Source organism: Pituophis catenifer, unplaced genomic scaffold (assembly GCF_029215685.1).
Source record: "Pituophis catenifer annectens isolate HBS135680 unplaced genomic scaffold, rPitCat1.0.hap2 SCAF_3, whole genome shotgun sequence".
NCBI lineage: Eukaryota > Metazoa > Chordata > Lepidosauria > Squamata > Colubridae > Pituophis > Pituophis catenifer.
The window spans coordinates 83,316,933-83,339,891 of record NW_027256883.1 but is presented as its reverse complement, the minus strand read 5'-3'; the positions used below and the strand labels follow the sequence as shown (position 1 = coordinate 83,339,891).

At 37.8% G+C, this 22,959-nt stretch overlaps 1 protein-coding gene across 1 annotated transcript in view; it reads right to left on the bottom strand.

The window, feature by feature from the left end:
- Positions 1-22,959, bottom strand: part of CDH12 (cadherin 12) — a 172,330-nt gene that overhangs the window by 31,804 nt on the left and 117,567 nt on the right. Inside the window, exons 5-6 of the mRNA XM_070942578.1 lie at positions 11,370-11,557; positions 3,280-3,533 (exon numbers count right to left, since the gene is read on the bottom strand). Coding sequence (XP_070798679.1) covers positions 3,280-3,533; positions 11,370-11,557 — 442 coding nt within the window. The remainder of the gene's footprint in view (positions 1-3,279; positions 3,534-11,369; positions 11,558-22,959) is intronic.

Below are 22,959 nucleotides of genomic sequence, written 5' to 3'. Positions count from 1 at the left end.
TAAAGATATGTAAACTTAAAACAAAGTTCCTGTTGTGGCCCCGCCCTCTGAGCCTGTCCCATCGGAGGAAGAAAGCTCCGAGCATGAGGAAGAGGAGTCAGCCAGGCCTCCCTCTCCAGGCCCCTCCCTCTGGCATTGTCTCAGGTGCCGGCCGAGGGAGAGGAGATTAGCAGGGAGACAGGTGGCTCGGATCAGAGTGATGGAGAAACATCATTCCTGGACGCACGCCTCCGAAGGCATGATAAACGATTGCAGCAGCTTAGGAGGCGTGCTAGGGATTAGAACTGAGTCACTGGACCACACCCCAGAGACTATATAATAGAGGGTTGTGGTCAGTGATCCTTGTGACGAACAAAAGTAAACCTTGGATAGTCACTAAAGCCTCGTCCGGAACTGCTGAGAGAAATATTATTCTGCTTGGACTTTTTGTACGCTAAGTATCTTATCTTTCTGTTTTTTGAAAATAAAGGCACTTGGCAGACGGTGTGTAAATCGCTGCCAAGTTGGAGATAAGACCTGGGTGCGTTCCAAAGTGTTTCCTTAACCCTCGGATGGCTGTGTTTGTGTGTGTGTGTGGACGGGGACAGATCAGTTCCAATCTTGAACTGATATGCTAAAAGTTACTAATGGAACGATAGAAACAAATTCAAAGAAGAATCAAAATACAAGATACCCTACAAGACATGCCTTGCTTACAAGAATCTCAAGTGCTAGATAAGCACTAATGGAATATTCATGGAAATACGGTAGAAGAATCCAAGAAGACCATCTGATAAGAATAGATACGACAGAATCAGGGGTGAAATGCTACTGGTTCGGGCTGGTCCTCCCGAACTGGTAATAAAAAATGCTACAGGTTCACCAAACCGGTAGTAAAAAATGTAAAAAAAAAAAAAGTTCTGACAATCACCTGAGCGACGCGCGATCGTCGGAATTTTTTTTTTTTTTTTTTTACTTTTTTAGCATTTTTTTACTACCAGTTCTTCGGTAATACTAGAGTTAAAACTGGTAGTTAAAAATGCTTTAAAAGAAAAAAAAATGTAAAAAAAAATGTTCTGACGATCACGCGTCGCTCAGTTGATCGTTGGAACTTTTTTTTTTTACTTTTTAGGCATTTTTTTTTTACTACCAGTTCAGGTGAATAGGTAGTAAAAAATACTTTTGAAAAGTAAAAAAACCTGGGTCCGACGATCACAGCTGTGCCGTGCAATTGCCGGAGCCTTTTTTTTCTCTTTTTTCTACTTTTTTAAAGCATTTTTTTACTAGCTATTCACCTGAACCGGTAGTAAAAAAAATGCTTTTAAAAAGTAAAAAAAGGTTCCGATGATCGCGTGGCACAGCTGTGATCATCGGAGCCTTTTTTTTACCTTTTAAAAGCATTTTTTTACTACTAGTTCCAGCGAACAAGTAGTAAAAAATGCTTTAAAAAAGTTTAAAAAAAGGTTCCAACAATTGTGCGGTACAGCTGTGATCTTTGGAGCCTTTTTTTTTTCTTTTTTAAAGCATTTTTTTACTACCGGTTCTGGCGAATAGGTAGTTTAAAAAATGCTTTAAAAAAGTAAAAAAAAAAAAAAAAGATTCCGACAATCGTGCGGCACAGCTGTGATCTTCAGAGCCTTTTTTTTTTTTTTCTGTTTTAAAGCATTTTTTTACTACCTATCCACCTGAGCCGGTAATAAAAAATGCTTTTAAAACATTTTTAAAAAGGTTCCCAAGTGCCACAGCTGATCACCCCCTCCCCGTGCTGTTCTACTTACCTTCTCAAGCCTCCTTTTGGTGCTCACTGTGCGTGCCTGTGCAGCTCACATTTGGCGCATGGCACACATGTGCGGCCAGTGAACCGGTAATAAACCGGTTCAGATTTCACCACTGGATAGAATTAACAATTAACATGCTTCCGTCAAGGCACAAATGACCAGATTCAAATTATTATATTTCAGACACTTTATGTGAAAACCTAACTCTCTGAAGAAGGCTGTGATGCTGGGAAAGGTAGAAGGAAAGATCAAAAGAGGAAAAACAGCCACAAGCTGGATGGACCCAGTTTGATGCTGTTGGAAGTTCTGAAGGATTTCTATAAGAACAGGTCATCATGCAGAATATTTAAATCAACCAATGAATCAACCAATTGAGCAGGGAGAACAACCCTGGTGCACTTAGGATGTATTTGTATTGTACCTGTATTGAGCCCCAACAAGTATGAGTCCCAACAAGTATACAACCTAAATATCTGGAAAACAATGTATTACTTACAGATGGTGGCTTTCTATTTTTTAGTGGGTGAGACTAAGGGCATGACTATGGCTATGCAGGTTGCAGATTACAGAAATAAGCTGAATTTGTAAGCTCAGGGGTTATGAAGTATACGCAGGGGTGATGTAGGATATGGAATGAAATTCAGAATACATAAAAGGGACCCAGAAGATGCTGCCTGACTGAAAATGATATGGCTTCACCAACCTACTTATTGATCCCAGGTTTTGAATGCAGAATAAAGGGCTTTAGTGTCTTGAACTTCACCTTCTGTGATGGAATGCCAAACTGACCTTGAGAACACAGAAGAGGCAGCAAGAAAGTTAAGGAAGGAAATGGCAATTCAGGACTGTATTGTCACTTTTGTGGACCCTACATATCTTTGTGTTTTGGGGGAACCTCCCTCCCTTAAAATAATAGTATTGAAATTACATAACATGATTTTCAACCTTTTGCATTTTTATAGAGAAATAAGGAGTAGTAATTATATATAGCTTGTACTTCACACTCAAACATATACATGCATATATGTCTCTGTGCGTGTGGGTAAAACCAGTTGCTGCCAATTATATGTCTGTTGCTTATAATCAAAGTTATTAAATTTTAGTATTTATGCTATGCCATACATTTCTAAGACCATCCGTTTGATGTTCAAATGTGCATTTCTTGCCTGTTTTTGTTAAAAGGAACTTCTACTTCATTGTTTCTGATGAAAAGTGTGCCTATTGTGCTTAATAGATAAATTGATCCTAGGGTCATTATAGATGAGATTCCTGGATCCAGGGAAAGACTGAACAAGAGACATAGAATAATTCTGCCTAAATTATACAAGGTGGAAGTTTTTCAGGAGAATTATTTCAACATTTGATTACACTGTCTTATTAGGAATAAAGATGTTTCCAGAAATCCAAGGGATTGTTTCATAAACTTGCCAGCTTTGCACATCTTTATACCTTCCGTGATTATTTTTACTGCTCCCAATTCATTCATGAGTTTGAGTTCATGAGCTGTGAAACATTTCCTTACCTGACAGCACTGCTTCCAATGTCCAAGTCCTGGGCAGTAACTGCTCCTATAATGGTCCCAACTGGAGTATCTTCATATACTTCCATGGTGTAAAACGGTTTGCTGAAAACTGGAGGCTCATCCACATCCAGGACATTGATCTTCACAGTTGCTGTATCCTTGAATGGACCCACAGAATGAAAGCGATGGTCAAGATGGACATTCGAAGCCTCTACTTTGAAAGTGTATGCCTTTTTTGTTTCAAAATCCAGTGGCTGCAATGTAGAAAAATAATTCAGATTAATTATATATATTTCTCTCAGATCTTTTTACAGAATGAAAATGTTGCCTCTGTGCATAACTTCATTTAACCAAATTAGAATATTAACTTTTGTTACTGTTTATTATACAAACACAGTTTTGATGAGGCTGAAGTGAAGACTCAGAGCACAATGTTTTGCAATGTGTAGTACAAAATTCAGAGTCCAGCTACAGAGATTTTGCAAAAGAAATCAAGGAAACATCTTTGTTATTATGTCTTTAAAGATTGCACAGTTGGCTTCTTGGTGTCACTTATTGATGCCTTCTGAAAAGAAACAAAAGCTGTTCCTATCCTTACAAGAATTTAAGTGGATCGGGTGTTTGGCATTTATTGGCTATTTCTGGTGGATTCCTGGCAAACACTGACATCTTGTGGTCAGTATTATAACAACCTCATTTTGTTATCTTAAAATGCAAAAACGAAAGGGTATCAAAAAAATCTCTCAGTCTGAATTTTTTTCAATTAAAATATAATATAAAATATTTTTATTTCAAAACGATTTGCAATAAATTCTAAAATTTCAATGGAAGGTTAAAATCATTGATAACAACTGATACCATTACATTGTATAAAATATGCAAGACACAATAAACAATAACATACACCATTAAAAAACAATAACAAAGAGTAAAAATGGTAATAAATGTTTAAATCTATCACAAATAACAAATCACTAAAAGCTCTGGGAGAAATAAAGTCCTATTTTCTGACATAGAAAAGACAATGAAGATAATAATATGGGTATACTAATTATGAAATGCCTTTCTACAGCATTTCATAGAGCTTTCTCTGTATCTTTCTACCAGAATCTCCTTCATTGTGTTCTGTAGACTAAATCTGATAACAAGTTTAGATTCCAAATACTGAAGACCAACTTTCCATGACCCCATTCTTCATGTTGGTTATTATTTTTTTATTGTCAATGGAGGCTTCTTGCCAGGAGCAATGACTGCTGTGTCAATTTCATTTGCAAAGCATGAGTTAAACCATATACTGATTACTATATCTTCAGCCTACTGTAGAAGCAAGATGATTCATTTGCCTCAAATAGGGAGCCATTGAAAGTCAAGAAGAGTCAACTTTTCAAGATTACAAAATATTCAGGATAAACTGACACACATACCAGAATTAAAACTACAAACCTGCATATTCCTAAATTGCTATTATTTAGTAGGGCATACAGTAGGGTAGCAGAATCCCGCTCTGGATCATTGCTATGATGTGAATGTTCATGTAGAACAATCCATTTTCTTGTCAATAAAGGCACATTTATTTGTCAAACTATTGGATGCAAAAATAAAAATGATCTATATTCAACACTTAAACATCTATTAATATTCTAATGTCAATAAAGTAGCTCTAATTATGGTGAGACAGAACTAAATATACAAACACATATGCAGGCATTAAAAAACACCAGGGAAAAAATCACACACACACACACACACACACACACACACACACACAAACATGAATGGGTCCAAGGGCAAATATTTACTGTAATTAACTGTGCCACTTCCCAATTTATTTCCTTTCCATTTAAACCTCAGGTGGAATCTGAATTGTTCCACTTTGGAGCAAATTCCCCCACCCCCTAAAATCGCAGCTCAGCTTTCATAACAATTTAGGATTTGAAGAAGGGGCTAGCAGAATGTTTCTTTATTTATTTTAATAATAGTGAAGAACACAACATAAGCAAAATGATTGACTAGACAGTTGCTATAAAAGAAAGCAGAAACACAAAAATAAAGGGACATATTTATGTTCATTCATAGTCTTTGAACAGTAACAGGAAACAAAACAGTGCTGTCTACAGTCTGTAAAGACTAGTACAGCTAAACAAATTCTATATTTATCCACTGACTGGCATTGCGTGAACAGAATTAGGGAAGAATCCTTATGCAGAATTAGGAATGCTGTTCAGTCTTTGTTTAAGAAAACAGGCTTTTATAAGCATGCAGTTAGTGACCCACCAGTCAAAGGCTATAAATTTTGGTATTTGGGATTCCCATTCAATCTGCTTTCAGGAAGGAAAACATAAATGCAACAACCTGAAAGTTTACATTATATGAACCTTCACCTTCATCCAGGCCTTGGTGGGGCCAGGGATGAGGTTTGGCCGTCTGTGTTTTTCGGCTGCCTTCTGAACAGCTCCGCTGTGACACCATCCCTCCGGCGCAGCAGGCTGTTCTCCTGGTTGAGTCTGGCTGCGAATGGCACTGGCAGGCAATGGGGTGCATGAAGAACAGGTCAGCGATGGCGATGGTGGTGATGGGACTTCTTCAGGCCTCTTTTTTGGCCTGTAGTTTTTGGTAGTTTAGGGCACAAGAAGTCTGCAGCCGCAGCCTCTTTTTCAGCACGAGAAGCCTCCAGTCGCCACTGCTGGCTCAGTTCCGGCTGGCAAAGAAGCTTCTTGTGCCGAAAACTATAGGCCGAAAAAGAGGTCTGAAGTCCCGTTGCCGCCCTGTTCTTCTTGTTTGCCGCACACGTGCATCCCATTGCCTGCTGGTGCACATGCGTGACTGTACCCCATTGCCAGACCTGGCCAAAACAGCCAGCTGTGCCGGAGGGATGGCGTCACAGTGGAGTTCGCTCAGAAGGCAGCCAGACTGTAGTGTCCCTTTAAGGTACTTCAATGTGGGGGGAGGGGGGAACCATAAAGGGACAGGTTGTAGGAGCTACCTTTTCTGCTGGTTCTGTGGGTGTGGCTTGGTGGGCATGGCTTGGTGGGGGGTCATGTAACTGAGTGGGCATGGCCAACTCAATGTGACTCACAGCAAGGTGCTGCCCCACCAAGCCACACCCACAGAACCGGTAGTAGAAAAATTTCAATCCCACCACTGCACACAGTGATACATTGATTTAACTATCTCAACTACCTTCTTCCCCCCCCCTCCCAAAGTCTGGCTGAGTTGTTAGCTGAGGAGTTGATTCATCTACTACATAATCTCTTGATCATTGAGTCAGATGGAACACACTAATGGTGTGCTCATCAGAAGCAAAGCGAAGCAAAATGAGGCAACAAAACAAAGCAAAGGAAAACAAAACAAAACAAAACAACACTGCTTACTTAGTCAAACCTTTGTTAAATGCATATGATCAGTTCCATAAATTTAATAATTCATTTGCAAAACTCTTGTGTTTCTTTTTCTTACTTATCCGCTCTCTGCCACTGTTCTTCTAATGATTGCTGGCACAGAGTGAGCTACTGAAAGTACTAACAGCATGCCAAACTCACAGAGCCCCTCAAGGAAATCAGGACAATCCTTTATGAATTTCTAGGAAAGGCTGTGTCTCAGTTGTGGGGCAATCATCTAACTCCGCTACATTTTCTTGCTGCACAAACTTGATAAATATAGATAGACTACGGGCAACATGGGATATGAAATGAAAGCAAGTCAGGTTCTCTTTCAACCAGAATTCTATATATTGACTGCCTTATTCCATATGTTGAAATGGTGCAGAAATACTATAAATAAATAGACAGCTTTGTTTTCAATTGCTTTTCAAATTATAAACATTATTTTGCTGTCCAATTTCCACGCGTCTGAAATAATATAGTGAGAAAGAGAAGAACCAACATAGTATACTCCCTAGTAGTATAAATATGCTTTTTTTTCAAGTCATCTGAAAAATCATAATGGGAGACAGTAAATAATTTATCTCTACTATGTACAGTGCCACGGTTTTAAAACTCAATAATGTTAATTTCTTGATTTCAGTTTTCTATAGCATTCCTATTAGTTAGTTTGAACAAAATGCTACATCTTTCCTAGTATATTTCAGAATGGATAGCAATGAAGAATATTCTAACTAACTCTGCTTGTGGGTTAGTGTGCATCACTGTTTATACAAAAGACTGTCCCAGAGTAAAATCCACTATTGAAACATGCCCCTGTTCTTTCTTGCAACTGATTTAGTGAACACTCTAAGCCAGGGTCTCCATCCTTGGCAACTTTGAGACTTGTGGACTTCAACTCCCAGAATCCCCCAGCCCGCAGGGCCTGCTAAGAAATTCTGGGAAGTGAAGTCTACAAGCCTTAAAGTTGCAGAGGTTTGACTGTTCTTGGCTATCTATTTATGATTTGGCTACTTGAATGAATCCATAAATAAAATTCCTGCCTGTTATTTTTAAATTGCTACTTTCCAGTTGAGTGTTTCCATTGGCATTTCTTTCTTCAATATATAATGACCTTTGTACAAGCCGGAGTAGCAATAGCAATAGCACTTAGACTTATATACTGCACCACAGTGCTTTTACAGCCCTCTCCAAGCGGTTTACAAAGTCAGCATATTGCCCCCAACAATCTGGGTCTTCATTTTACCCACCTTGGAAGATGGAAAACTGAGTCAACCTTGAGCCTGGCGAGATTCGATCTGCAGTCAGCCAGCAGTCAGCAGAAGTAGCCTGCAGTACTGCATTCTAACCACTGCACCACCATGGCTCAATAGCGTGAGATACTCCATGTGATGCTGTCCAGCAAAATCAGATTTTTAAAGTCATCAAGGTTGAGAAACACTGGGCTACAATAACAGAAATTAGAAAGCCTTTGCCTTTCCCTCCAAAAACTATCAAGGTGGACCAGCTAAAGTTTCTTTCTAATGTTTTACCCCACCCCACCCCACCCAAAAATTGTGTTTTGCACATGATCTGCAAGGTCATCTCTATGATTTTCTTCAATACTTCTTATCAGCCTCTGAGGCTTATTCCTTCTGATGTTAGGATGGGAGAATCTGAGGCGCTGAAAACTATTCACTCCCTTCCTGAGCAGCTAGTATTCCTGCTGCATTCAGCTGGTTTATTTATTTATTTATTTTCCAATAGAAGGGTAGAAAAATAGAAATAACTAAAGGCATCCACCAAATGTTTCTCCATTCCATCTTGCAAGCTGCAGCTGACAGAACATCAAGTATTTTTGAATTACTCCAAATTAGAATCCCCTAAATAAGTAATAAAATTGCTCTGCTAGAGGCCATAAAAATACTTTTCAACTATAATGCTAGCAATGCATTAAACTTGCTTTGTTTTATTTGGCTGCTATTTTTACACAAACCACTATGTGGCGTCAGAAGACATGAAATAATCAGCAAGATACTAGACATTCTTGGGAAATAGCAGAGCTGTAGTCTGTTTTAAAGTCAAAGAGTTAGCAACTGCAGTTTTGAGATATAAAATGAACTACACATATCTACTCTGTCCTTTTCCCATAAATTCTGTGTTACAAAAGTAATAGAAAATAATAAGAAATAGAATCTAATATATATTCTTCCAGCCAACAAATTTGTTATCATTTTTCCCTTAGGCAATACACAACGTTTTGACATGCATTCAAGCATACATTAATAACAAGTACTGGAATATATATCTTATTTAACTTTTCATTAATCAGCACAAGAGAATTGGTATTCAAATATTCAAAATATCCAAAACTAAATTCACAATGCCAAGATAGTCAAGGAAAGTACATACAGACCCTCCCTCACAAAAAAAAGAAAAAAAGAAAAAAAAAGGTTAAATCTGAAACCAAATATATTAAAAAGCTTATTCAACCTACAAATACACAACAAGAAAAAATTAAAATTAGCTATCTGGATAATATAAATTTAGAATAGCATAGTAAATATACATGAAAACAAATACACACACACTTGCATACATACAGACACATACATATACAGTGTGTGTGTGTGGGGGGGTAATGTGTTTGTGTGTATGTAGGATATATAGGAAAGAAAAAGTAAAGGAAAAAGAAAAATGATTTTCAACTTTCTATGCTACAGATATGAATTAAGAAACAAATCAAACTCTTACTCTAAGGCTCTACATTATTTCTGTAATCCCATATTCCTCTAATCATCAAATCCCCAAATCAACATTTCACTATTTTCAGATCACCAGAGCCATGGTGGTGGTGCTGGCTGCCAGCAGTTCAATTCTCACTGCCTCACCCTTACAAGGTCAGTAAAAGGAGAACCCAGATTGTTGGGACAATATGCTGACTCTGTAAACTGCTTAGAGATGGCTGTAAAGCACTATGAAGCAGTATATAAACTTAAGTGCTATTATTATTGCTGTTCTCTCAAAATAATCTGAAAGTGATTTCCAACTGGAAACAAAATTATTCAAGATGTTTTCTTTAAACAAAGGTGTCTATTTCACCATCTCTGCCAATTCCATTAGCTTCACCATCCATTCTTCCATTGTAGGTATTTGAACATCCTTCTATTTTTGTGTGTATAAAAATCTCGCTGCTGTTATCAATATATAAACGAAGTTCCATAAGGTGTTTCCATTTGTTTCTCTATTAAATCCAAAAGAAAAGTCTTTGGTTTCAATTGTACATTCACTTTTAAAATTTCCTGGATCAAAATACATATCTGCTCTCAGTATTTTCTAGCTTTCTTGTATGTCCACCAGAGATGAAAAAAAATGTACCTTTTGTTACATTTCCAACAAATATTTGAAATTCCCTTTTATGTTGTTTTTTACATGTATCCAGTGTCATATGACAGCATGCATCATTTTATAAAAATTCTCTTTAAGATTATAATTCAATGTAGTGACATTACTGATGACCTGAATTCAATTGCTACTTGGTTTTGTGAATCTGGCCTCAGTGGAAAACAATTGAGATAGATTTTGCTGATGACAAATACTAAATTGCTAATAGCTAATGATTGGATGAAGATTTAAATAACAACACTGAGATCAAAAGAGGAATTCCAAGCAGATTTTATGGAAAACTAGAAGCAGACTAAGGACTCGCTCATGCACATGGAAACGTAACGGCTGACCAAGCAGGAGTGGATGAAGCATATCTGATGAAATATTCTCAGTAGAAAAGGTAATGTTTACATTGTTTTCAATCTTTTCTTCCCCAGTAGAGAGATGGATGTTGCAGCTATGTGGGGCAGTACAGGAAAGCTTTTTTTTTTTTTTTTTAAATATCAGTGCCTTTCTTCATCTAAAACCCCTCCCATTTACTTTTACATAAACTATCTCCAAACAAGCCCCAGGGTGCAATTACTTTTCACAGATTTACAGAGAACTGAAAGTTTATTAAGCCAACAACAATTAAGCCAACTATGTAGCAATAATTCAGATTAGCCTTAGATTTTGGTTATGTATGGGTTCAGCTGCCTGAGCTTATGCTACAACAAACTGCAATTACAAAATCAGTTTCTGAAGGGTCCCGACATATACAATCTATGTGACCATAATAATGGTCCCTCCCCAATTTCATTTTCTTGTCCTGATAAGTTTGAGTTTGCAGCTTCAAAATGTTTTGATTGTACAAGGAAAAGGTTTGTGACATGATGCTACAGGAGGATCACACCATCCAGTGCTTCAGCATAATCAGCAAGTCTTTAAAAATATAAATACTCTTTTTGAAATGAAAGAAACAAAGAAACAGAGCAAAAATCCCTAAACAAAACAAGTGCTGACTAAATTGAGATTGTACGACAAGCCTTAGTTATGATCTTCCATTTCACTTGAACTGGGTCAAGCTCTACTTAAAGAAGAAGCCAGGATTTTAAACCATGATTTTCAGAAGAGTATAAGCATACTTACCCATCCTGAATGAAATGACCAAGTTTTATTCTCATGCCAAAATTTCAAAAAGTTTGCACTTGGATAAAAGTCATAATTACCTAAATATGAACATGTAAATCATACATCAGGGTCATTTCTGATCCAGTCACATATGCCAGTAAGTCTGGTATCTTATCAGTTTACCTGAGCAGATTAAATTGAGGTAGACAGTTATCTCGTATCTTTGCTAAATACCTTTTTCAGTTTGATGATTCCTTCTTGTGTGTTCTCATCTGTGCTAATGTCAAATAAGTTCCCCCCATCTCCTGGAACTATGGTATATTCAATTTCAGCATTTTTCCCAAAGTCAGGATCCACTGCTCTGATTCTTCCAACAGCTGAACCAACAAGAGATGACTCTGGTACTTTTAGGTGGAAGATACCTAAGATGAAGTGACAATTAATTGGATCATCCCTTGACCAGCTATAAAGAATTTATCAGAGAACAAGTATATCCTACATTATCATTATTAACACAGCACACCACATGGACTTTATAATCCTTATATTAATACAGATAGAAATCTTCCTCTATGTATGAGAGCTAGCAAATTTCATATTCTCACATAAAACATTACCACGCTACCACATGCAGATATCACACATTCTGAGAACACAAATCTTCTTTAATTAGCAATGAGTAGAGATAGAACTTAGAATAACTTTATTGTCACTTTGAATGTACACTAATTGGCATACATTAAAATGGAATTTTGCTGCATACAGCTCTCCAAGGGTCACCACTTCTAATGTACACTACATAAACATGACAAAATAAATAAATGCAAAATTATGCATATACCCACATATATTATATGACACAGAGAAACAACACAGTCTAGTTCGGATGTATACATATATATGGTGAGAAAAGCGAATCTTGCAAGTTTACCAGATGGATGGCACAGGGTACAAAACTGTTAAAGAATCTAGTAGTCCTGCTAGAAATACTTCAAAACCTCCTCCCAGAGGGCAGCAACAGAAACAGACCGTAAAGTGGGTGTGTGGGATCTCTAACAATGCTTTGAGCTCTAAGCACATAGCACTTATAAGCAGTATCCTGAATAACAGTAAGTGAGCTTCCTATAATCTTCTCGGCTGTCCTTACCACTCTCTGTATGGACTTTCTATCTGAGACACTGCTGCCACCAAACCAAACAGTGATGCGGTTTCTTAAAACACTCTCAATCATGTCTCTGTAAAAAGTGGCTAGGATAGAAGGAGAAAGACGCAGGAAATGCAGATGCTGGTTTGCACACTTCACTAAGGATGGTGTGTGGAGAGACCAGTTCAGATTGTTAGTTATCTGTACCCCAGATACTTAATACCGTTGACCACCTCCACAGCTACATCCTTGATAATGAGTGGAGTATGACTATGCCGGCTCTTTCTAAAATCTGCAATCATCTCCTTTGTTTTATTAATATTTAGAACCAGGTTATTACACCAGTCCACCAGAGCCTTCACCTCTTTCCTAAAAGGATCTTCATTGTCATCCCGGATAAGATCCCCACTGCAGTATCATCCGCCTACTTCACAATATGATTTATAGCAGATTTGGCAGAGCAGTCATGGGTCGTCAAGGTGAACAGTAATGGACTCAAGACACAACCCTGTGAGGAACCTGTACTCAAGGAGATGGAGTTGGAAACTTTTTTTTCCAACTCGTGCAAATTGGGGCCTATCAATAAGGAAATCCAGTATTCAATTACATAAAGGAGTATTAAAACCTAATAGGCCCAGTTTGTTCACCAAATGCTGAGGAATGATTGAGTTGAACGCCAAACTAAAATAAAGAAACAGCATTTGCACATTAGCATTCTTCTTCTCCAGGTGCGCCAAGCTAAGATGAAGCACACAGGAAAGTCATCATCTATAGAGCAGTTCTTCTGATAGGCAAACTGTAATGACTATGGGGAAGGCATGAAACCATATAGTCCTTTACAAATCTCTTAAAACAATTCATCATAATGGAAGTGAGTGCAACTGGTCAGTAATCATTAAGGCATGTAATTATAGTTTTTTGGGGCACTGGTACAATGATTGCTGTCTTAAAACATGATGAAACCATGGCCTGATGCAATGTGAGATTGAAGATGTCTGAGAGAAGAGTGGCCAGTTGGTCAGCACTCTCCTTAAGTACATTAAGGGCTCTCTCACACATGTATATGCAGTAAATGTATTTTCCATCCATCCTTGAATTGAAAGAAAAAAAATGTCAGTTTTTTTTTTTTTTAAAAAAAATGCATGATCAATGTGTTCCACATACTATATATAACATGGGGTAGTTTCTAGGCAGCACTGGCAAAATCCCTACTGTCCTTTCCCACCCCAATCAAGAGCCTATGGGAAAATGAGTTGTCAATAGCAGCTCTGGATGTGTGCAGGATGACAAATAACTTTATTCAAAATCAAAGCTTGGAGAGTAGAGCTTCTCTTGGTGAATGACCTTTTAATGGAAGGGGAAAAATGTCCATGTTACATTTCCAAAATGAATCAGCACCAGGCCAAGAGCAAAAACATGTATAGTTATTTTAACCCAGATTGGAAAACAACCCCTTCTCTTTTTCCAGTGGCTGCTGGGAATTCTGGCAATCTACTGATGATATTCCTGTAGAATTGTATGGATATGATTTCTAAACTCTTGAGAAAAAGTGCTGCAATGAAGCATGATGTAGTCTGCTATAGTTTCAGCAAAAGTGGTCAGAGGCAGGGGTGAAATGCAACTGGTTCGGGGTGGTTCACCCAAACCAGTAGTGAAAATGCTACTGGTTTGCCCAAACTGGTAGTAAAAATGCTTTAAAAAGTAAAAAAAAAAAAGTTCCGATGATCGCGCGGTACAGATGATCGTCTGAACTTTTAAAAAACTTTTTTAAAGCATTTTTTTTTTTACTAACGGTTCAGGCAATAGGTAGTAAAAAAATGCTTTAAAAAAAGTTTAAAAAAAAGGTTCCTACAATCAGCTGTGACAATCAGCTGTGCCGCGTGATCGTTGGAACTTTTTTTTTAAATTTTAAAGCATTTTTTTACTACCTATTGCCCGAACCGGTATTTTTGTGTAAAGTGTGATAGTTTGTTTTTGAGCTCTCTGTGACTCTGTGAGGTTCCTGCTTGTTGCAGGGGTCATTTTGTGTGAAGTCCATCTGCTTTTGCATTGTGTGTGAGTCAGTTGTGTAGCTTTTGTGTTATTTTTGTGTAAAGTGTGATAGTTGGTTTTCCCAATCACATGATCACCAAGCCACGCCCACCCAGTCACATGCCCACCAAGCCACGCCCACAGAACCAGTAGGGAAAATTTTTGAATTTCACCACTGGTCGGAGGGTTGTCTTCTCTCACAAAATCAAATAACTGGTGGGCTGAAGATGACATCAAAAATGTTAAGACCATGTATAATTTTGGAGTTTCAAGTTATGCATTCATAAATTAAGTTCTGATGATACCACAGCAATGGTTGTTTTGATATAACATCTCTATCAGACAGAGTTAAAACAGATGATCTGAAAAATCCTTTTCATTGCTTGAAGTATTTCCCGTGTCAGTAGGAAGAACTTTTAATAATTCAAACTTTTTTGACAGAATTTCTCCACTATTACAATATGCTCCTGTTCCAAAAAGAAAGGATAATGTCTAACATTTTGATGATTATTTGATTATTTGATAATTATTTCCATCAAAACTAAAAGTCTGGGCTTTTGTGCTGATGGTAGATATGGCATCATCTCCCACCCTTTAATAATTTGGGCATCAGAAGAAGAGAAGTTCTTATGAAATTAGTTTCTCCATATTTCAGGCTGCAAGCTGGAGTATCATGCATGAATTTGGTTTTATTTACACCTAAACAAAAGAGATTATACAAATAGACTTTGTCAGTTTAGTTGAAATGAAATCTTCATGGTTCCTGAGATCTTAAGAGGAAATATGTAACATTAAATCTTGCATGTGTGAGGGTCCCAGCACATGCACAGAACTTGACCAATGAAGAGGTTATCCATATTTTCATGTGTCAGAGTATTCCTAAGTACTTAATGCAGGGGTGAAATCCAGCAGGTTCTGACAGGTTCTGGAGAACTGGTAGCGGAAATATTTAGTAGTTCGGAGAACAGGCAAATGCCATCTCTGGCTAGCCCCAGAGTGGGGTGGGAATGGAGATTTTGCAATATCCTTCCCCCAGGAGTGGGGAGGGAATGGGATTTTTGCAGTATCCTTCTCCTGTCACGCCCACCAAGCCACATCCACCAAGCCACACCTACAGAACCGGTAGTAAAAAAATTTGGATTTCACCATTGACTTAATGCCTCTAAAGCTGAGTACTGTGCCTATAATATTATCCTTCTATTGTTTCTTTTGAAGTTGTACAGAAAAAATGAAGACAGAGGATAACAAAGATGAAGCAGTTGAAGTATAGCCGTCATTTTTTTTTTAGCATTCAGAACAATATGTTCTTTTAAAAAAACACTAAAAGATAAAATGGATGGATCAGAAAAATGGGGGATTCATAAGAATAAGTGGAATTTCACATGGGGTAAGTTTTATGAGGATTTGGATATGGTATTCTGTTTGTATGGATGCGTATACTTAAATGGAGGTTATATCACTTCTCTTTTCCCAGAAATACAGTACATCAAGGAATCATAATGCTGGGCAGAACAGCATGATACTAAAATTCAGAGGCAGAAAAAAAAAAGAGGAGCTAGGAGGCATATATGTTCCACTTCTGAGCAAAAGCTTTATTTACCTAAACTATCATTTACACTGACTGTGATTTGGCGCATGTCAATTCCTAAGTGTGCCATCGGGTTCAAAGAAAATATCTACTATTTGTGCTTACCATTGGATCGCCTAAGAATTGCTAGACACAAGTTCCTAATTGCAATTCCATGCATGCTGAACCTGTAAAATAATTCTGTTAGATATAGAAGGATATACTTCTAAGTAAATATGGCTGAGGTCACCTGCGGTTACTAAAAAGTACCAAAGTCTCAGGATAGACAAGATTTTTAAGTCTGACTATGAATTTCAGGCCCCAACAAACATATTTGTTTTGTTGTTTTGTTTTGTTATTTTAGTTATTCAAGTGTAGAATGATTCTGGAAATATGTGGAAATAGAAATCAAGTTCCAGACCCGTAAAGCTGACAGATTTTTTTTTAAGGATATATGAATATTAGTTGATGAAATATCATTTCTTTTTCAATTATTGTACATCAATACCTGATCTGTCCCCGTCCACACACACACACAAACACAGCCAGCCGAGGGTTAAGGAAGCACTTGGCACACACCCAGGTCTTTATCTCCAACTTGGCAGCGATATACACACCGTCTGCCAAGTGCTTTATTTCCACAGAAACAGAAAGATAATATACTCAGCGTACAAGAGTCCAACAAAAATAAATATTCCTCTCAGCAGTTTCGAACGAGGCTTTAGTGACTATCCAAGGTTTATTTTTGTTCGTCACAGGGATCACTGGCCACCACCCTCTATTATATAGTCTCTGGGGTGTGGTCCAGTGACTCAGTTCTAATCCCTAGCACACCTCCTGAGCTGCTGCAATCGTTTATCACGCCTTTGGAGGCGTGCGTCCAGGAATGATGTCTCTCCTTCACTCTCATCCGAGACACCTGTCTCCCTGCTAATCTCCTCTCCCTCGGCCGGCACCTGAGACAGTGCCAGAGGGGAGGGGCCTGGAGAGGGAGGCCTGGCTGACTCCTCTTCCTCATGCTCGGAGCTTTCTTCCTCCGATGGGATAGGCTCAGAGGGCGGGGCCACAACAATACCACTGTGTTTTCAATACTTTGTAAAATATGGAATAAAGCTGTGCAAACCCTTCAAGAGGATTCCATTCTACTAAAAAAAAAAAAAAAAAAAAAAGGCCAAGAGACTTGTATGCAGAGAAAAGACAATTTATGAAGTGGCCACATAAGCCTTAGACATAGTTGCTTCAGTGATTTAAAAGCAGGGTTATTTATTTATTAGACTTTTATTCTGCCTTTATTATTTTATAAGTAAGTCAAGGCAGTGAACAGACATAAGAGCCTTCTCTGTGGGGGCACCTGCCATCTGGAACGAGCTCCCCCGGAGATACGGAGGATCCAAGGTTTACGCACTTTCTGCCGCGCCCTAAAAACGTTTTTATTCCAACAGGCTGGTCTGGCCTAACTCTCCCTTTTAAATTGGGTTTTAAATGTTTTACATAAATTGGATGTTTTTAAATTTGTTTTTAAGCCCAAATTATTTAATCTATTTTTAATAGCTTTTAACTTTTGTATTTATTTGTATTTTTATCTTGGCTGTTCACCGCCCTGAGTCCCCTGGGAGTAGGGTGGTATATAAATTTGATAATAAATAAATAAATAAATAAAAAATAATAGTCCTTCCTCTTCCAATTTTCTCCCAACAGCCATAAAGCACAACTGCAATGCTACCGATGGCAATCCCTGCAGTTGTGTTTGCCAATGTTAACTGAATCCACGTTCATTAGGTAAAGCACTTTCTTACTGGTTCCCTACAACCAAAGTCAGTGGGGATGTTGGCAGGAAGTTGCAAGTCCCCAGTGCAGGCAAGTAAGTGATTCCTGCCAACTGGGGGAAGGAGCATATTCTTTGGAGTCTGACATCAAAACTCATTTTCTTATTGTTGCTGAATTGCATAAGTAAAATCCAGCGTTATATACTGAAACGGAAATTTTCTTTATTATGATCTTTGGCCAGCATTACAAATAAGAAAAAAAAAAAAGAATACAAATTTCTATAGCAAATCTATTATCTTTCAAAATCCCATAAAACAATAGAACCACACATCTAAGGTTAAGTTTTATGTAGCTGCTTAGTATTGATATTTGACCACCGAAAAAGTTAAGTGTTAACATTCCTTAAAAAATAATGATAAAAAAATTTACCTGTATCATATGAGCCCCAAATTTGGAAATAACTGGCAAGAGCAACATATATCTCATGTTATCATGCATAGGTAGTCCTTTCTTATTCCACAACCATTCAGATTTATGATGGTACTGGAAAAACAGCTTTACAATCCATTTACAAACATTCAAAACCTTCACAATATTCTTCAACTATGGTATCACCCATGGCCAACGTTTTTTTTAAGCATTTTTTCTACAATCTTAAGAGGTTGCAGAAAAAAATGCTTTTAGAAGCCTCTGACGATCAGGCAACTCAGCTGGGATCGCCAGAGGCTTTTAAAGGCATTTTTTTTTCTACAACCTCTTTGGCCGAAGAGGTTGCAGAAAAAAAATGCTTTTAGAAGCCTCTGATGATCAGGCAACTCAGCTGGGATCGCCAGAGGCTTTTAAAGGCATTTTTCGCCCCCTACAACCTCTTTGGCCAAAGAGGTTGTAGAAAAAGTGCTTTTAAAAGCCTCTGACGATCCCAGCTGAGCCGCATGATCACCAGAGGCTTTTTTTTTTTTTTTACTTTTAAAAGCATTTTCTTGGCCAAAGAGGTTGTAGAAAAAGTGCTTTTAAAAGTTTAGAAAACAGCTTCTGATGATCGTGCGGCTCAGCTGGGCATGGGGGTGGGGGCACAGGGATTTTTGCTACCGGTTCTCCGAACCACCCACTGCCATTGTTACTGGATCAGGCAATCCGGTCTGAACCAGGAGCATTTCACCCCTGGTATCACCATTAGAATCAGCATGTGTTGTCATGTGCCTGAACTATGGTAGTTTCCCCCCCCTTTTTTTTTCCCCTGCCCTCACAGAGCAGATTGATTGGAAAGTTTTTTTTTCTTCAAGAAAATAAGATGTCTTATTCTACAAATAGAATAAGACTCTTCTACAAATCAAAAAGAATATGACTGTGCTGGCAACCTGAGACTGGGAACTACAGGCACACTACACATACATCTTAAAGTACTCTTCTGAAATTTCTTTCTCTCCAATCTCTCTACTTTGGGGATTGGGAGAGGGAGAAAAAAGCAAGCAATTTTTGCACACAATCCTTCTTTTGCCTGACCTTTTATGGATGTCAGTAAAATCAAATTGTTCTTGATGTGTAAAAAAGTAAGTAGTTTACTCTCCAATCTCTCTACTCCTTGGGGGGGGGGGTTTGAGAGGGAAATGATTATATAAAGCAGTGATTGCTTACAGAAACTGTTTGCTTTCCCCCATCCCGCACAGAATAGAGAGATTGGAGAGAAAGAGATTTCAAAAGAGTACGCTCTTTGTTCTTTTACACATTGAAAGCAAATGCAATCAGGAAACAGTCAAGCAAAGGAAAGATTGCCTACAAAATCACTTGCATTCAATGTGTACAAGTCAGTAAGCAGGGATTTAAACATTACAAAGGGTGAGGGAATACTTAGGAGGCAAACAAAAGTCAACAGTATGAAACTGACTAGTCTTATCTCTTTCCACAGGAAAGCATAGCCATGGTCATGTGGTTTCCCACTTAGCAACCACATTGTTTAATGGCAGAGTTACTAATCCCAAAGAGCAGTTAATTGAGGACTATCTGTAAGGAACACCATTGGAAGATGTGGGCAAGAGTTTCCACTTCTTTAAGGTAATAAAATCATGCCATATATGTTATCATTAAACAGAAAATACTGCAGACAGAATCATTCCAGACACATTATGGTGGGTGATAATTCAGGAGTTTTAGATACCAGAGCTAATGCTCTGGAGCAAATGGCAAAATCAATATGTTTTAACTGAATGTGCTGTCATTTTACAATCCACACTTCTCTGGCCATAATTCAAACAGTTAAAAACCTGACTAGCAATAAACTGATTTAAAGTATTATATTAATAATCCTATATGGCCATGACTTCGGCAGTAGAAGGAGGTGACTTATGTGCAATTTTGAACTAGGATTATTCCAGGGTGTAAATTGTCATATGAATGAGGAACACAATTATACTTCCCTTCCAACATTCTGCAAATATATGCAGCCTTTAATAGAGAAAGTACAATAGAGTTGATGTTGAAAATGGAGCCAAACCCCTCTCAGGACCCCTGGCAAATGGGTCATACAGATAGATTATGTTTCTATTCTTCATTAATGAGTACATTTATGCCTCCATCTTCAAAAGAGGATAACCAACTGGGGGATTTCTACTATTTTCCCTCTCCATTTTCTTTTAGAGAACTACAGAGCATTACAGTCCATTAAGAAAAAGGTTTCTGTCTTAAAAACAAAAAGGCACGATTGGCTCAGTCTCATGACTCGCATCAAAGAAGTTGCACACTGCTTATTTCAAACAGTCAGTTTGTTGCAAGAGGCCATTTGCAACAATCTGACATTCTAGCATTTTCCAGAAATTCAACAACAACGAAAACAGAGGTCATTCAAATTAATCTGAAATTCTGATGGATTCTTCAACTCCTGCCAAACTCATATTTCTGATGACTTACTGTGTAATTATACTGCCATCATCCACCAGTAATAGTACTTTAGTAGCATATGGAACATCTTAATGGCTCTTACCTTGGCAGCATACTGTTAGGGGAAATAATGAAAACAAACAACCGAGGGATAAAATGTTAGATTCACTTTGCCATTTCCTTTGACTAATTACAGGGAAGAGAAACTGTATAAGAAGAAAGAATTAAGACGCATGCAGTTTGCCTGACAGCCTTGTGCGGCTATTTCTCTTTTTCTGTTCAGAGTTATTGGCCTGTAGTAAATGAAGCCATACACAAAGTAAATGCACTGAAATCAGCAGGGTCCCATTGATTTTGGTGATTCACTGAATTATCCTTCCATATTGTACTTGTCCAAATGAGGGAATACTTCGTTTTATAAGAGAGCCATATATCGTACTTAAAAAATGGTAAAAAGGTAACACATATATTAGGGGAAAAATGGGCAGAAAACGCACATTTGTGTGCATAACAGAACATGAATTAAAATATGAAGACTGAGGAAAAAATATCCACAATTTTCATAGTGGGTTTAATAAAATGTGCAAATGGATTCAGAAATGAGACAAGAAGAGATGTAAGGTTAAAAATGAGAGCTGAAGCTTGAACTTGATGGATTCATTCATCCATACTGGTGACCTACCAAGCTGAACACTACACATCAGCCATCTACTATTATGTATCAAGGATATTTTTGCAGGCTTACATATGGTCTACCAGTGATTTCAGTTCTCATATGGACAAATAATAGTTTCAAAATAATTCAATAATTATCAGGAAGGAAGGAAGGAAGGAAGGAAGGAAGGAAGGAAGGAAGGAAGGAAGGAAGGAAGGGAGTTGATTTCCTAAATTGATAGTTTGTTCCAAGAGTGAGATACTGAATTTTGGGTGGTTTAAAAAAAAGTGAGCTGGAGGAAAGAAAAGAGAGAGAACGTTGTGTTTTGTCAGGCGGGGTTGCAGGCATTAAATATGAGAAATGTATGTTTCTGATATGGGGAAATATTGGGCTGGAAAGAGAAAAGAGAGGAAAAAAGACAAATGGAGAGGAACAATGGAACTCTGGTGGATGAGAACAACAAAGTCAAGAAAGGGGATCTGAGATCTAGCCTGAAAGAGAAAGCTGGAAAAGAACAGTGGCCAGTAGAAACTCAACTTAGATGGTTCATACAAAGAGGTTGCTGGTGATGGCAAGCTGATGGTGCTTGCAGGAGTCAGAAAACAACTTTTCTGGATACTGTTCCCCCTCCCGCCCCCAAATTCCCAAATAATCCATCGTAATATGTTTAACATGGCAGGATGTAATTTGTCCAAGTCTGCTGTAAAATTTTGAAACTTGACAGTACAAAATATGTTCCTGGGCTGGACTTTCACATTTTATCGAGTTTTGTGCTGTGTTGGTTAGTTGTATGAAATATGAGGGAGCTATACAGAAGCACAGGAAGAAAAACTATGGGGGGGGAAAATCCCTTTTTTACTTGATATTATTGCTAAAGGGACAATAATGGAAATAGAATAATCCTGTAAATTTTAGATTCAAAAGAATGGTCACATAGGTAGGAGTCAGCGCGAGGCTCCTGCAAAGGGCAAACTGATTCCAAATGCCACACAATCTTGATTTATTTAAAGGCAACACACTGTAATTTACACATGAACAAATTGCCTTTGCTCAACTGAAGTTACCCAAATGGCAACAGTGACTATCGGAAAATGTCACATTGTATTAAGTTCACTGCTTTACTTCTTACTTCCCCTGTGAAACATTTAATGTTTACAATATAATTGAATTCACAGATATTATGTGAGCTCTGTGCACAACACTGCCCCCTCCAACTGCCCCCTGACTTGATATATCAGAGCCAATTCACACAACCAAGTGTTCATGAAATTACACTTGGTATGTAATTTAATCTCACTGTTTGCATTTCGGGTAGGCTTATTGTTTGTTGGCATTATTTCCTAAATTCTTAATTGGAGTTGTGTTTTTCTAATATGTTATGAATTGTTAAAGCTGCCTTGTGATGCTCTGCTGAGGTTCTATAAATAAAAATAACTATAAATGTAAGTTCATCATTCAGGGTTGCATAACAGATTATGGTTTGTTCCAAATTCATATAAAGCTGGGAAGGGTATTAAATAAAGAAGGTGTTTTCCCAAAAATAAGACCCTGTCTTATATTTTTTTGAACTCTGAAATAAGCGCTTGGCCTTATTGCCATTCGCTCAAAAGCCCAATTGGTCTTATTATCAGGGGATGTCTTATTTTGGGGGGAAACAGGGTACACGTCCTAAAATTATAACTGATTGTACTGTTCCTTTGAATTAGTTATGGACTGTGACAAGTTCTGAGCAATCATATCATCAGCATCCTTGTTTGCCTATGATTTCTCAATTTAAATACCTTTT